This window comes from Enoplosus armatus, chromosome 5 (assembly GCF_043641665.1).
Source record: "Enoplosus armatus isolate fEnoArm2 chromosome 5, fEnoArm2.hap1, whole genome shotgun sequence".
NCBI classification, from domain to species: domain Eukaryota; kingdom Metazoa; phylum Chordata; class Actinopteri; order Centrarchiformes; family Enoplosidae; genus Enoplosus; species Enoplosus armatus.
Window position 1 is genome coordinate 7,283,835 of NC_092184.1, and position 15,895 is coordinate 7,299,729.

At 40.4% G+C, this 15,895-nt stretch overlaps 2 protein-coding genes across 4 annotated transcripts; both read right to left on the minus strand.

The window, feature by feature from the left end:
* Positions 1–460: 460 nt before the first annotated feature.
* pgr (progesterone receptor) lies at positions 461–5,378 on the minus strand. Of its 3 annotated transcripts, none has more exons than XM_070905626.1 (9): positions 5,287–5,378; positions 4,498–4,923; positions 3,609–3,718; positions 2,525–2,641; positions 1,982–2,287; positions 1,649–1,793; positions 1,365–1,495; positions 826–983; positions 461–720 (listed from the first exon to the last, which is right to left on the minus strand). In XM_070905626.1, the coding sequence occupies exons 1-9, from the start codon at positions 5,376–5,378 to the stop codon at positions 565–567; spliced, it is 1,641 nt and encodes a 546-aa protein (XP_070761727.1). In that variant the 3' UTR covers positions 461–564. The 3 variants fall into 3 exon arrangements, with proteins under 3 accessions (XP_070761727.1, XP_070761726.1, XP_070761725.1); XM_070905625.1 differs by having other exon boundaries at positions 4,498–4,725; positions 4,840–5,378; XM_070905624.1 differs by having other exon boundaries at positions 4,498–5,378.
* A 2,265-nt stretch (positions 5,379–7,643) lies between these two features.
* trpc6b (transient receptor potential cation channel, subfamily C, member 6b) lies at positions 7,644–14,646 on the minus strand. The gene is made up of 12 exons (XM_070905959.1): positions 14,594–14,646; positions 12,406–13,174; positions 12,046–12,231; positions 11,709–11,873; positions 10,969–11,185; positions 10,267–10,494; positions 9,428–9,692; positions 9,057–9,252; positions 8,545–8,751; positions 8,240–8,296; positions 8,033–8,108; positions 7,644–7,935 (listed from the first exon to the last, which is right to left on the minus strand). Exons 1-12 carry the CDS (start codon positions 14,644–14,646, stop codon positions 7,769–7,771), a joined length of 2,586 nt encoding a protein of 861 aa, XP_070762060.1. The 3' UTR covers positions 7,644–7,768.
* Between the last annotated feature and the right edge of the window lie 1,249 nt (positions 14,647–15,895).

Here is a 15,895-nt window from a genome sequence, read left to right on the forward strand (position 1 = left end):
CATTCTTGGAGCCTTAGTGGAGATGTGCCTTTTTTTAAACAAATATTTTATTTTCCCAGTGTCTCCTCCCTGAAGTAAGTGCCGCTAACTCTGAAATAATTAAATTAGCTTAAATTACTTGTTTCGGTGTCTCCTGCATTTCTCCTCTACTATGACTAAATGGGGGGGGGGGGGGGGGGGGTTCTTGTTTGCAGCTTCAGTACAAAAATAACAGTATCTCTTGTGGTTCTCAAAAACTGCCGTACAGTATATCAGCTAGTAAATACCATCTGTACACAAGTTGTAGGATGGGAAAGGGTGGATACAGAATTATACAGAGAAGTTTTATTGATTAATGCCTCTGAATTTATAATATTCAAGATAGTTCTGTACTGAAAAAAATGATTTTAAGGAACATATTCATTCTATTTCACAAGTAAAAGGGCTGAGGACCATTAGAGGCAATTTGGCAAAGTATAGATGACTGACTACAAGAGTGAAGGCTATAAAGAATCCAGTAATTAAAGGGTCAACAATCCAGTCACAAGATGTCTCCGCAGAGTCGTGATGTCTGTGCTGGCATCGTCACTTGGTGTGGAATAAGAGGGGCCTCACCATGCCTGCCAGAACCTTGGGAAGCTGGGAGGCAATGACCTCTGACATCATCTCTGGAAACTCCACTTTCATGGCATCTGCCTGGATGAAGGTGCTCAGACAGAACAGGTTGACCTTCTTCACTATCTGTCAGAAAAGAGACATCCACGTTTGTCCAGGTGCTCATTAAAGTAGCAGCTAAATTAAGACATTAATTAATGCTGTTGTACTCGGATCTAAAAGGGAACCTACATCATGCATGGCGTCCATCAGTTTGGTGAGGTGGTAGAACCGCTGTGAGCTGGCAACCAAGCCCTTTTCCCTCATGTGGATGGCCTTGGTCAGCTCCCGGATGTAGTTTTGTCTCATCTCTTCAAACACTGCCTGACTTTTGAGTCCCTCAAGAGGCACTGAGAGCAGACAGGACACTTGTGAATTAAAAAATAATAATTTCTCTTATCATTATGCACTTTTAAATGTAGACAAATGATTAAAAGCTAAACAAACTCTAAGGCAATGTAGCAGAAGTGCCAGTCAACAATGGTTGTTTTAGAAGTAACTGCTATTAAAAACAATGTTTTGCAGGTAGTGGAAAACTGGGACTTGATAGCAGCTGCTACATAAATTTTGTCAAGGTCCAGTCACCCTGTACAACACTCCCTTTAATGTGCGGCTCTACAGTAGATGATCATCAAAGCTTCACGTCTCTGTTTGCAACACTGTTTGCTGAGTGCAGTTTACTCTAAAGTGAGCCATGTTGAGTCTGATTCAGGAAGTCGTCTGTTTTTTACCTGTGTTGAGTAATATTATGGCTTTCATGCAGAGAAACTCCTCGCGGGTGACTTGAAGATTTGCAAACTCCTGAGGGATGATCTGTATCGCCAGGCAGAGGTCATAAATCGGAGATCTCCTCATTTGCTCCCTGAGAGACAAAAACATAAAATGGTTGATATTTCTGAACAATTGAGAGCCTCTTCATCATCATCAAATCATTGCCTTGTGAATTATATCTTAATTTTAAATCATTGTGAATCAAAAGCCAACTCAAATTTCCTGCGTGATGATGGTTACTTACTGACTAAGAACCAGATCAGGTGCAAAGTACAAATATTCACTGGTGACATTCTGAAAGGAACGCCACCCAAGAGAGAACACCATCAGGTTCATCCACGAGTACTGAATGAGGGTCATTTGATCAGTGATGTGAAGATTACGAAACCCTTAGAAAGAAAATAATAATAATTATAATCTTTTATTTCAACATTTCAACTTCTCTCATATCCAGTATTCATGGCATTACAAAGCCTTCTATCTCAGTCAGTGTTTAAGGCTGAGACCTTCGGCGAGGCTTGCCAGTGGATCCCCATGGTGACAACTGTGGTGACCCTGAGCTGCAGAGAGCCGTTACCTGGCAGAGACTTGGACCACTTCACGATCCACAGCAGCTGTTTCTCACACAGCCGGTTGAGACTGTTGAGCAGAAGATGGGCAACATCGGGCTGGGTGTTGTCATAACCGGAGTACATAACCTCTGGTTCGATGTTTTCCAGGATATTGAGGATCTGTTGGGAGAGTTGCACCTCACGGATGCCTGGTATGCAAGACATGGAGGTCAAGGCCTGATTGTCACTGGTCATGGCCAAGTGCGACTGGAACATCAAGGACGGGGCCAAACCCAAAGCTTTCAAGGCCCCAAAACGCTTCAGCTTCCTGCCTGTGTCATGAATACAAGGCCTAGTAAGATTTGATGACAAAGAGCACAATTTGTGCCCATAATACATCACAGAGCTTCAGTGTTTTTCTGTATGTCAAGTAAATTCACAATTTGAGAGGTAAAATTGCTTAAACCTGCATTTGAAAAATGAGTGTGTGACTTATATAACCAATCAGTTTCATTTCTGCCATATGGGTGCATTAGCTCCATGCAAAAAGAAATCCAACTAAATGGTACCTCCGAGCATCATTCCTGCTTGATAGCACTTTCGGAGGCGACACGCAGGGCAATTTTTCCTCCGGATTTTGTCCACAATGCAGTCATTTCGCCCAGCGCAGAGATAGCTATGATGGCCTGTTGAGTGAAAGGGTACAGACAATGCACACAATTTTAACAGCACTTGATTTTCAAATATGTAGGGAGGAGGAGAGGCACATAATGAGGAGAAAACAGTCTTGAAGGGCTCTTGACTATTCACATGGCTACTCCATCCACACTGAGACAGCGTTCTGAGGAGAGATCTAAAGAAGAAAATTAGATAGTGGCAAGGCTGTGAGGACAGAGTGACACGGCCATGGTGAGACACAGTGGCTCTTATATATCTCGTGTTGCAAGATAACAAGAAAAACAAGTCCAAGATGAAGAACATGCTGAACACTAGTCAATGTGATACTGTTGCTAATGACCTTTAACAACTACCATAGAAGGTCAAATTTGGTTCAATTTGATGTGGTAACTCCCCTTCAATGTACCACAGCATTTACTGTAGACCTGAGATAGCTGTTATTACATATTCGTATTTGGTTACAGCCTGTAGCCCCTACTTTGGTGCTTTTTCTTAAATTTTTCTTTTAGTTTATTTGTTGGGAACAATGCCCACTGATCAACAGAAAAAATAAGTTAGCACAGGAGGCAAAGTTTAATTTGCAGGTGTTAGACATTATCCAGCATGTATTATGGAATATAGTAACAACAGAGGCATGAAACTACACTTGCACCAACAGAACAAGAGACTGTTGCAGTGTAGATCAGAGTAAGGAGATGAAAAACAAAGGGGGAGGGATAAAAAAAACAGTCATGCATGTTTGATCAGCTGTCACTGAGAAGATGTTAAAAGGCATCTTGAAATAGAATAAAATCTGAAATAAAGCAGTTAAACTGTCAGCTGTAGGTTTTCCTTTTCATAACAGCCCCAATACAGTATTTATGTGGCTTGGATAATATTTGACTAAAAGCAAGTATGAAAAACAAAAGACAAGAAAACCTAAAACGTATGCTTGAAATTAAATAAAGTGAAAGGTAAAATGTTGTCTTTGCTCACCTTCAACTGCTCTTTTAAAAAAGACTTTACAGCTTCCGCAGGTTAAGACTCCATAGTGGCAACCAGATGCCTCATCACCACAGATCACACACATTCTCTGAGGTGGCATACTGAACAAAGAAAAAACAAACACTGATGAACTCATCTATGAAGCTAAATTCATACAAAAAAAATGCAGACAGGTAGATTTGGTCTTAAAGCAGAATACCCTGATTTTAAAACCTTTCACATGACAGTGAAATACAGCATATGAAATGCACATGAGTTTGAACCTTATTCATCAAAGGCAATAACTAAATGTTGCTTTAACAAAGCAGTCTGCTCTTACATTAACGATTGGCTTGTTTAACCCTTGAGTGAATTTAAAGTTTATTTAAGGGGCATCTTTCTGTGTGCTCAAGGTAAGATAAGACTGAAGGACTCCGGGTTTATATTAATGTAGCGAAAAAGATGGTTATTAAAACATTATTTTTTAGCCCAAAGTGACAAAACCAGGCCAAATGAAATAAGATGTTCCCACACTCATCGTTTCCAATACAAATACACTTTCATAACGCTTCCATGAGAGACAGATCACTAAAGATGTGACTCCTTATGAGACGGAAGTTTGTTTTTTTTCACTTTCTCATGCTCAGAAATATCCTGACTGGCTATCTTTTCTACAGTGGCAAATCATTTGTCCTAACACTTGTCATTATCTGATCAGTTGGTCAGTTTTTGTAGGCCTGTGATCTGGCTGTCGTGTGTGTCACATAAGCACATAACATATGTATATAGCCTATTCAAAGTTCATGGGTGACTCAGTTTTGATTAAAAAAGGTCTGATAGAATTTAACATTTCCATCTTCACAGACTTTAAGGTGAACGTCGATAGTAATTAACTAATTACCCCGGGAATGCGGAGAAAGGTGATGGGTTCCTCTGAGACAGAGCCTGGTTCTGGATCCCATCATAGCCGCTGTGTATGAACGGGTCCTCGGACACTCCTGCGGACTGGCACCAGTACTGAGGCTCAGCCGGAGACGTCTGAATCTGCCAACGGGCGACCTCGTTCTTGTACATCGTCAGTTGCGGGGTTGTGTGCCTGTTGGTATCAAAGTTGCACCTGGAGTCAGCCCTCACCTGGCTCAGCGCCGGTAGCTGCTCTGACTGGTTCAGGTCGATCAGAAAGTTTGGAGATCCCTCCAGCCCTGGTCGAGTACCTGTCGCGGCCGGCGTGAAGCTTGCCGACTCCCCGTCACTAAGCCCCAGCTGCTGCTTCCTGTCGGTGTCGCAGCAGGTGTCAAGAGCAGGTATCTCCGATGATGGATCAAAGTTGGGACAAGGGGTGTCCATAATCACAGAAGGCTCCTTTTCATCCTTGATGAACTTACACGCTCCGGTTGTCGAGGAGAGGCTTAAACTTGCGCCTGGCAAACTTTCGGATGAAGCCACATTCGTCCTCTGAACACTTACAAATTCGTCCCACGGCACACTGTCACACTTCAGATATTCACTGCTGCGGTCATAAAAATGTTTTGCAGCAAGTGAACCGTCAAGTATGTTACAGTCTTTGAAAACTGCTCCGTCGCCGCTTGAATTTAGAACATGTATCAGTGCGCCGGTGTTTCCAAAATTGCGCACAGAAGAGGACATGCACGTTTTAGACTCTGGCTCATTGGATTTGGTATTACTGAACCCAGCTTCAATCAAGTCACTTACTGTTGTATCGGTGGAATCAGCGATCGAAGTACTGATGGTGCTCATCCTTCCGTTTATTTTATTTGCCATCTTCTGAACCGCGAAGCGCGCAGCAGAGACCGGAGTGCGCCCGGAGGCAGGACGGTGTGAGATAAATTGTGGCTCAGAGGCTTTCCTGTAATCCTCCTCCCCGTCGAGGAAGGCTGTGACTTCGCCTTTCTTTCACAGTCTATTCCACAGCCTACAATTTAACAGTTGTTCAGAAAAGAAAGGAAAAACAACTTTTAGCCTATTTTGATGATGAGGGATTAAAGTGAGCAATTATGAGCTCATTCAGAAAATAAACCAGTCATATTTAGTTAATTACAAGTATATTTCCTTGTTCTGGTTGTGGGTGTCATGTTTCAAAGTAGAATGGATGTCGTTTTCCTTTTTCACAGCTTTCCAATAGCTTTCCTCATTCAGACTAAAAAGCCAATCCTCCAAATGATGCAGGGGAAGAATCAATGCAGAGCCAGAGAAGTGTATGGAGTACCACTACCTTTACAGCATACAGCAGACCTACAGTAAAATAGTCAGCCAATGAGGATAATCGACGATGTATCACTTCAATGTCAAGTGCCATTAGTCTCCACCCTACTGTTCATGAATGAGGTACAACATGGCAACAGTTTTGGCCAAATGAGAAAATACTGGAAATGTGCCTTTGGAAGATGAGACAATAATACTACAATGCTTTCACTAGGTTAATAATTATCATCCTAATGGCGATCCTTACCAGCGCTGCTGAGTTCAACTGAAGGTCAAGACCCAATATCATGTTGTCATTATTTGTATATATGTGTGTATGTGTGAGTGTGTGTGTGTGTGTGTATATATATATATATATATATATATATATATATATATATATATATATATATATGTATATATATACAGCATTGATAGCATTGTATTTTTGCTGTGTATTTGACCAAATGCACATGAACAGCCTTTGATAAAGTGAAGAATATTTATGTATGCATTTGTATGGTGGTCTACTATATTTCTTAAAGACATTGTGTCATGACAGCGCCCTCATCTCTTTTGTATTTACATTTCTGTTATCCTAGTCGGATAACAGAGAGGGTTTTACTATTCAAATCAGTTGAGTATGGATGTTGCTGATGCATGTCGTTATGATGCACACACAGGCCTTGGCCCTCTGCGTCATCATTTTGATATCAGAGGGGATTCTCATGCTGTGGCCTACATAATTCTTGGATAACAGTTACATGTTCATATCTACATGATGTGTTCTTCAAATGCTGTAATGGCCTAGTTTTCAGACAAGACTGTAATCTGTAAATGTGACGCTAATGGCTCATGGTGACCACCAACAGCCTATTGTGTAATCCCATCTTCTGGTACCTTTTTAATAACATGTCTAATATTGTTAATACACAGGGTAAATGGGCTTTTAATTTATTCATATTTTTCATCAAATTGTTTGTGGTTATTTTATTAGTGTGCTGCTGTAATAACTGCAATGTCCATACCTTAGTTTTCCTTGGTATAAATGCTTCACAGTAGCTCTGTTCAGGGCTTGACAGCTAAAGTCTGGTTGTAGCTTTTATTCTGCTGGCCTGACTGTAGATGGAGGTGATGGCTGTCTACCTGACAGGTCAGACTGTTCCCAGACATTTGTCTTGCTTCACAGCAAGTGTGAGAGAGCACAACAGCATCTGCTGCTGCAACGATTTTAAAAACCCATAAACCCTCTGAAGTCCATGAGGTGAAGATAATCAACACAGATTTTAATTATATTCATTAAACATCATACTTAAATGATCAACATTTTAATAAAACACAACATTAAAAAATTAAAAAGTTAATGTCTTGTACGAACATAAAAAAGTCCTGTTGATTGATTTTAAGGTTACAATACAGAAAAAGAATAATTATCTCGTAACTTCAGATCCTCAGAAAGCTCTGAGGGCAGTTGTTACCACCAAGCTTTCATTTGTTTTTATGTTGTGACTTATGAACCTGCCACTGACACGTCTGAACAAATGCTTCTTTTTTATCTGAACTGCTTTTCTACTCCAGATGGAAAAATCGTCTCTAAATCAAACCATATAAATAGTTGGCAACAGGCAGCACCATCATATGTTCGCAGTCAGCAGTGCATATTAGTGTAACAGAGCCTGTGCAACAAGAAAAAAGTTCCATTGGTGCCCCCATGTGATAAGCTGTACAGATACAAGGACAAAATTTGAAGCGTCCCCTCCCAAAGTGATACATTTACACTAAGGAAAGAATCAAGGATGTTAATCATTTTTCATATTTAAGATACAGAATATGCATTTTTTTTATAGTTAAGTTTATTGTCAAAATTGTGTGTTTCATCCTATAAGGGCCCTTTGACCCTGACTGAATGCCTCATTCATTAATTAAGAGTGCAGTGCGTCCAATAAATTCATCTCTAATAATGACATTTTTTATGAAAGTATAGCCTGCTCATTCTTCTGCTCTTCTTTCTGCTGAACATGCATGACTTCTCCCAGTTGCCTGATGAGCTTTGCCAGTGTTTCCATGTCGTGGTTCCCTCTTTCCAGCAGCTCATAGCGGAGACTGGAGATGTCTTGTTTGATCTCTTTCAGTTCACCTGTGGGACAGTAAGTGAAACAGCGTCAAATTATGTTTTGTAATTTGGTGATCCAGACATTGCAAAGCACTGTATCCTGTAAACCTGCTGAACTCACCTTCATTCACTTCATCATTGTCTTTATCTCTCTGTGCTTTTAAGATGTATCTTTTGATGAGGCAATTCATTGTCTTCTGTAATAAAGACCATGAGATTTGAGTCTTAAACTTAAAAGAGCAGCTGCCACAGCTACTTGTTTCACTTTACAACATATAGCTCAGTTATTAATAAGTTAATCAGCATTAGGAAATGAAAACTGCTTTACTTGGTGATGGGTTGGACAAAGAGATGCCTCCACACTCAGATCTTCCTGTTGCCTCAACTAAGATCAGAAACAACAAGAAAGAGAAGAAGCATAGTTAATACTTATTCTGAAACATGCTTTTAAGAGACACACTATCATCTGCAACTTATGAATGTGACACAAGAGGGCCCTGTAGACCTGTATCAAGGAATATACTTCACCAGGAGTATTATACATGACTCTAGCCATTGATTTACATTCAACCAAAACTATTTTGGTAATTTCCTTGCTTGACATATCATTTGTGTCAGCAGCTGATGCCTGACCTTGTTAAGCTCCATCTCATCATTAGTATTGTCTTTGCTTTTGCCTTGAGGTACATCCCAGAGAAATTCCCTTATCCCCAGCAAGAGGGAAAGGACAGACATGGGGCTGGGTACGAGGTTGAAGGGCACAGGAAGTGTGCCACCATGCTCAAAGTACGAGAACCAGAGCTTAGTTCTGGCAAACTTCCACTCAACATCGGCATCATCCTGCACCAACAGAGAAGAAATGGTAAGAAGGGGTAGGAGCCAGGGGTAACATTTGATGAGCAACAGGTGAATATTTAGTTAGTTAATCAATTTGCATTTTTAATGTGCAACTTCCACCTTCATCTCTACATTTCTTCATCAAATCTGCAGTATTACCAAATATACAACAGGTATACAAAACTGGGAAAATTAATTATTCCAACACAATTGTGATCTTTCAACAAAATGGTCATTATCATCACTGATAGTATACGAGATAATACTTTAGAAATACTAAGATAGAAATGTGGATGTTTGATACGTACCTCAATTTCTTGGAAGGAGCTGTTGAACATGGCAATGAGCATATTCAGCAAGACAATCACCATGATGATGTTGTACACCCCGTACAGAACATAGCCAATATTCTCAATGAACTTATGGTCGATGTTAATGACCACTGATTTCACCTCTGACAAGCCAAAGATGGCCCAAAATAATGTTTTAAAACTCTCCTCGAGCCTGGAGGAATGAAAGGGTGGGAATTAAATTTGTATAGTGCAACCGGTGTATTAGTCTTACATCAAATTAATTCAACTCAGATTGTATCCAAGGGCACAGTTGGAAAATATTTAGCCATTTTCAAAGCTTTTTCAGGCAAACTGCGCTATTGCAACAGTCTATTGTTGTCACTCACGTTGTAAAGGCGTCGTTGTACTTGGCTCCAAGGTAGTATGAGTACAGATTGAACATTCCCACCATGAAAGCCACAAAAACGGTTATGAAAATCACCATGAACTTAAAGATGTCTTTGACTGTTCTTCCAAGAGAGATCTGCAAAGGCCCAAAGCTCTCATTGGCAGGCAGGATGTATGCAATGCGAGAGAAACTCAGCACAACTGCAATGGCATAGAGGCCTTCAGAAATAAGCTGCGGGTCTGAGGGCACCCAGTTGATTCGAGCTGAAAACAAACAAATGCTGAATGTAAACTACATTTAGCCTGGGCATTGTGATAATGAAATAGCCAAAAATTTAACTATTCTATAAACTATAATACACTATTAAGGCTGTGATGATACTTGAGCTCTTTATTTTTATGGATTACCTGTTGTAGGTCTCCAAATTATCAAGGAGAAAAAAAAATCTTTAAATAGATGCCTATCAGATCCAGTGTAACACTGATGCAACCTAAAATTTAAGTCTGAACCAGGAAATCCTTTAATAATAATATTTAACCTCCTAAGACCCAAGCTCTATCTTAATTTCTCTTTGCTATTTGGGCTTATTGGGACCTGATAAGTATAAAAACTAAGCATCATCTGTTGACATGATGTAGTTCCACATACGGGGACAATTTTGAATTATATTATTATACATATTACCATATAAGCAGAATTAAGTATTATGGTATAACCCAAAATGTGATGTCCACGCATGTGGATGCCAGGTCTTAGGAGGTTAAGGTTCATTTTAGAGTAAAAAACAATGTATTGAATCACTACTTATAATACTTGAATTCCTTGGGCCACACTTACCCAGCTGGAAATATTGTATCTCGAAGGGCAAGGTCACATTGGACAGGTCAGTATAGTGCTTGTCAACATAACACTGGGCAACATATGAATGCCAGAAAGCCATTAATCTGGCAATGAAAGAGGACATAAAAATGGTCAAAATACTAAAGTCAAGAATGTTCCAGGGTTCTGAGATGTATTCCCGGATGTCCTGCGACCAAATATCTTTACATTCTTCCCAGATCTTCCCTGTCGGAAAAAAAAAATCACACATTTGGTTGACAGTCACACTGCTTCTCTCACAAATGAAATAAAGGCTGATTTGAACATAAGGCTTGAAATCACATAGTATTTACTGATATTTTATACTAGTGTGTGTGATATGGCTTTTAAGTCTTGTGTCACCTTGCATTTTCTGTCTTTGGAAAGTCATAACTCATTTATTATGGTAGCCTACATGTGGTCAGAATACATAATTATTTATGTGGGCAATTTCCTAGCATGATAGATGTTTGGGGATTTATAACTCCTCATTGACTTGTAATGTCCTAGACCCTGCATGCACAGCAGAGTGGTGAAATTGTAAAAATGTGGAAGCTTGACTTGAACAATGAGAAGTAGATGAGACTGAGATGGAAGAGGAATAAATGGACATAATGAAAAGATATATTGACGTAATAGAAAAGGATTTGACAGCTAGTTGTGACTGTATACACTCATTACCTATGACCCAGGATATGATGAGAATCTCCATCCAGGTGAAGGGGGTGGTCTTCATACGAAACAGTTGCGAGGGGTGATCGTGGGTGGTCATGTTAGGCAGCAGCGATGTTCCATCAAACCGGTCTGCTGCGTTCAGGACCAGTAGGCAAAGAAATATCATAAAGGAAGCTGCATGGGCCACAAACTTCAGGAAGGGTCCACACATGAGTTTCCCTAACTGACATGTTGACAAGTCAGGGAATGGCAAACAGAACAAAGTTGAACATTGTTTTGAACTTTGCACACAGTAAGACATGAATCAAAACATTAGACTGTAACACTAAACTGCGCATGTTGAAATGCAGACTAACCAACAGTAACTGAACCAGTCACCTAAACCAGAAGAAGAAAGTCTGAGAGAGAGAGTTTTCAGACATTATGTTACTAGTTCATTTAAGTCCTTTAAAGCTGCGTTACTCTTGTTGGTCACTTGGGAGCAGAAGAACTCCTCAACAAGCTGACAAACCCACAGCCCTGGCATCTTATTGCCTTATAAAGTTTTTGTGGCTAATGTGTTAGAAACATTGACCTATTTAACCGTCCAACAGACATGGAGCAACAATCGAGTCACGTCAAAGGTAAGTCCACTGTTCACTCTCCTCTGTTAAATGTTTAAAATGTTTCCTAAAAGAAAGGTCATGACAATGAACGCAGAATCAAACTATTAAGTTAAAACAATGTATGCCTTTTTTGTAACTAACCTTACTTGATGGTGCTATCCAGTACATAAAGGCCAGGACAGGCAACCCGACAGCTACACCGAGGACAAGAAGGATTTTAACTGCTGTGGTTTGCTGTCGTAGGCCAGACAAGTTCTCGTACCAGATGGAGAGGAGTTGCTGTTGGCAGTTTGGATGTGCCACAAACTGCTCCATTGGCGGTAAGTGTGTGTGTATGTGTGTGTGTGTGTGTGTGTGTGAGAGAGAGAGAGAGAGTAAGGGAGAAGAATTATTTGGGGAAACAAGAGAGCAAGATTGAATATGAACAAGTGCATCAATTCAAATCCTAAAAATTAATGTGCTTTTCTCACATGCTTACCTTTTTAACTTCATATTTTATTGCAAGTTTCAACCTGATAAGGTTTTGTCTGCCCAAGGTTTCAGAGCTTTGACATGATTCAGTGTCCCCATTTAAGATGGCCTTCACTTCCTCTGTGTTTCGACACAAATCCAGGAGTCCCACCACAAAGTCTTTACACTGCATGGACAGTTTCTTGTAATCATTCTGTAACAGACAAGGGCAACATCTATAGCGCCTTAGTCTTACACATCACTAATATCACTAATAGCATAAAAAAAAACTAATTTGCAGTCAGCAAACTTTTCGTCAACATGGTGCACAGCTATTGTCTCTGAAATGTTTGTAAAAAATCAGGTACATTTAACTTAAATACTGTACCTTGAACTCCTTCTCAATGTTGGCCAGAACTGCAAGCTCATTGCCCAGCTCCAGAGCTGCCATCACAGGGTCTTCATTGGAGAGGGACAGATACGCTGGACTGGCCAGACCTTTGTATGCATTGATGCGGGATTGTGAATGGCTAAATGAGTCGTGCCTCTGCTGCTCGCTGCAGATCCTGCACTGGCAGAAGTAGTCATGGGGCCGCTCTATGCGTGCCCCCTTCATAAGAAGTATATGCACGATTTCATACTCGTGGCACTGGGAAGCCAGGATGATGGGAGTGATGTCATGAGAGAAACGTGTGCCATCCTCATCATAGGCAAAGAAGTCATCATGTGTCTCTGCCTGGCTGGGACTGTTAGTCAGCCTCTGACTGTCTGCAAAGGCCTGATGGCTCAGTATGGCCTCCACTATACGGGTGTAGCCTTTGCTGATGGCTAACAGCAAAGCATCTCCTATTCTAGCGAGATCTTCCTTCCTAAGTAGGAGCTTAGTCACCTCTAAATGCTCACTGGCAACTGCCAGCTGCAATGCATTCTGGCCCATGTAGTTCACACAGTTGACATTGAGGTCTGGCAGCTCCTCTAGCATCCGCCTCACTTCAGGAACGTTGCCATATTCTGCAGCATCTAAGAAAAGTTCCTCTGTCATGGAAAGGCAGGAGGAGGATTGAGCATGACACAGGTAACCAGCTCCCCGTAAAGCTTGTCTCCGGGGTTTGGCCATGACCTGCCGTGGCATCATGGCTCTCCCTTCATTACTCCACCTAAACACAGGTCAACATATTTTAAATAATATAATATGATTATCATATGGCTGAAGTCCTTATCTGTGTAAATGTATTAATGTATGTCAAAATACTCAAATGTCACTCTCAAATCCAAATCACATAAACGTCAGGATAAATAAGATTTCCTGTTAATTTCTTACTAAGCAGACACATTACTTTAACCCTTTCATGCATGAATTATGAAAGCCTCAGTCAGGATTTTGACGAAGTGTTTTTATTTCTCTTTAGGCATGAAAAAAAAATTTTAACTTAATTTTTTTCAAATGTTCATTTCACACAAAGTTCTTCACATGCATGGACAGCATGCGTTTGAGTTTTCAACTGAAGAAATATGTATTTAACACACCAATGAATAAAATGGAAATTTTAACAATTGTATTACTCCTTAGTTGTTACTTGCAAATTTTATTTACCTGCAAGTGGCCTTCCGTTGGCCATCTTGGTTTTGAGACATTTGTGTTGCGCTTACAATGGCTGGCCAGTGGGTGGCAGTGTATGGGATGACGCACTAGCGTCCACTGTGGTGGTTGATGTGCAACTACACCATTAAAACCCATGCATATACAAGAAAACAGCTTTTGAATAGCTGTCCACTGTAGTGACCACTATGCGTGAAAGGGTTAATTAGTCTTCATCTATATTTCCAATATCTCCATTCTGGGGAATGAGACCACAGTGAACTGAGAAGTGAATGGAAAACAGTGTGCGATGGACAGCTGGTCTCAGCTGAATTATAACTCGCACTACATGTGTGACACCACCCACAGACTCATCATCTGCTGTTCTTCATTTCATTGCCTGGCTCTGTCAGTCCACTCAGCCTCTGCCTGATAGTTGGCATTTCTGGAACATTGTACAACAACATCAAAGCTGTTTGATGGTTAGTCGAGTGGAAAACTTTTATTTACTGATTCAAGTATGATGTTAACTCCATTCAATAGACTATGACCTATGATATACTACCTTATGACAGAGACTATGTTTAATACTAATTATATTTTGCGTCATTGTCAAACGAGTAAATCTACTTTCTGTTCAGTAATTACATTTGAAAAATGTGGTTATCTCAGGAGCTAATTGCACAGATGATGATAGATGGTGACAACATCCCTTCATTCAATCATAATTAGTCTTAATAAGATATAACAGAATAATCTCATGAGCACATGCAGTATATACAGAATTTGTTCTTATACAGACTGCCAAATTATTCATCTGTAGCATCTAGTCTATATCAGCTGAGACAAGATCAAATGAAAATGGAGTCATGCTGTTCAGCCAGGGAAGGTAGTAGGGAAACTAAAAGGAAATTGGTATGATCATGAATATAACATAAAAACAACATTTGCTGTAGTTTAAGTGACATAGGGAGCTACTCCATGTGGATTTACCTGCCTGGATTTCTGAGAATGCCTTGTTGTTTTTGTTCTGCTGCTCTTTATTATCATGACAAGCTACTGTTCTTAACCCTTTCACGCATAGTGGTCACTACAGTGGACAGCTATTCAAAAGCTGTTTTCTTGTATATGCATGGGTTTTAATGGTGTAGTTGCACATCAACCACCACAGTGGACGCTAGTGCGTCATCCCATACACTGCCAGCCACTGGCCAGCCATTGTAAGCGCAACACAAATGTCTCAAAACCAAGATGGCCAACGGAAGGCCAGAAACGCTGAGCAGCTCAGGAATACCTTGCCAATCCTTCTATAGTAGGAGACCCTTGCAGGTAAATAAAATTTGGTAACATCAAGTAACAACTAAGGAGTAATACAATTGTTAAAATTTCCATTTTATTCATTGGTGTGTTAAATACATATTTCTTCAGTTGAAAACTCAAACGCATGCTGTCCATGCATGTGAAGAACTTTGTGTGAAATGAACATTTGAAAAAAATTAAGTTAAAAAAAAATTTTCATGCCTAAAGAGAAATAAAAACACTTCGTCAAAATCCTGACTGAGGCTGTCATAATTCATGCATGAAAGGGTTCAGGGAGGTGAAAAAGCAAAAAAACATTGCTGTGGTGTGATAGATTACAAAACTGTCCGTAACATTACTACTTTAATGATGCTCTGTATGATAGATAAGATTCTTCTGCGACTAACGTCGTTAGTCGAGCTGTGTGCATGTGATAGTGACACTTAACATTAACTGAAATGTCCTGTCATATCTCCTCCATCTACATGTAGAGAAGAAGACATTATGCATGACAAGGAGAGGCACAATAGGATATTCGAATGGGATACTGCAGGATGAGTTCACTGAGCCCTAGTCTCATACTTGGCCCTATTAGCAATATCATGGGCCTGAAGCTTTTTCCTTAGAACCCTTACCAAACACCAACATTTCCCAATTGTTTTTTGGAAGGCACGAAATTTCATTATCTTCAATATGTAGGCCTATGTTATATGTTTCACGGCCATATTAAAAAGTCTAACAGGATGGTCCACTCACCTCACAGAAGGCTGATGTCCCAAATGACTCCACTTTCACTTCGTCGTTACGACCCAAAACCCCGTCCAAAAGCGACAAGCTGCAACTCATGTATGCCCGACTCATGACAGCCTCTTGACCACCTGTCACACTGACTCTCACTCTGCGTCCCACCTTGAGTCTTGATGCTGACGGTGCTGCCTCTGCAAGCCAAGGGGGCGGTTTTCTAGCAGGTTTAAGGTGTGTTTTATAACATAGGATATTA

Excerpts from the sequence above, each read along its gene's own strand:
- pgr (XM_070905624.1), bottom strand. The coding sequence starts at position 5,378 with ATGGCAAATAAAATAAACGGAAGGATGAGCACCATCAGTACTTCGATC. Across the intron at positions 1,496-1,648 it reads CCTGATCTGGTTCTTAGTCA|GGAGCAAATGAGGAGATCTC; the intron begins GTAAGTAACCAT and ends TTTGTCTCTCAG. Across the intron at positions 721-825 it reads TGATGGACGCCATGCATGAT|ATAGTGAAGAAGGTCAACCT; the intron begins GTAGGTTCCCTT and ends CTTTTCTGACAG.
- trpc6b (XM_070905959.1), bottom strand. The coding sequence starts at position 14,646 with ATGATAATAAAGAGCAGCAGAACAAAAACAACAAGGCATTCTCAGAAA. Across the intron at positions 8,109-8,239 it reads TTTGTCCAACCCATCACCAA|AAGACAATGAATTGCCTCAT; the intron begins GTAAAGCAGTTT and ends TCTTTATTACAG. Across the intron at positions 7,936-8,032 it reads CAATGATGAAGTGAATGAAG|GTGAACTGAAAGAGATCAAA; the intron begins GTGAGTTCAGCA and ends ACTGTCCCACAG.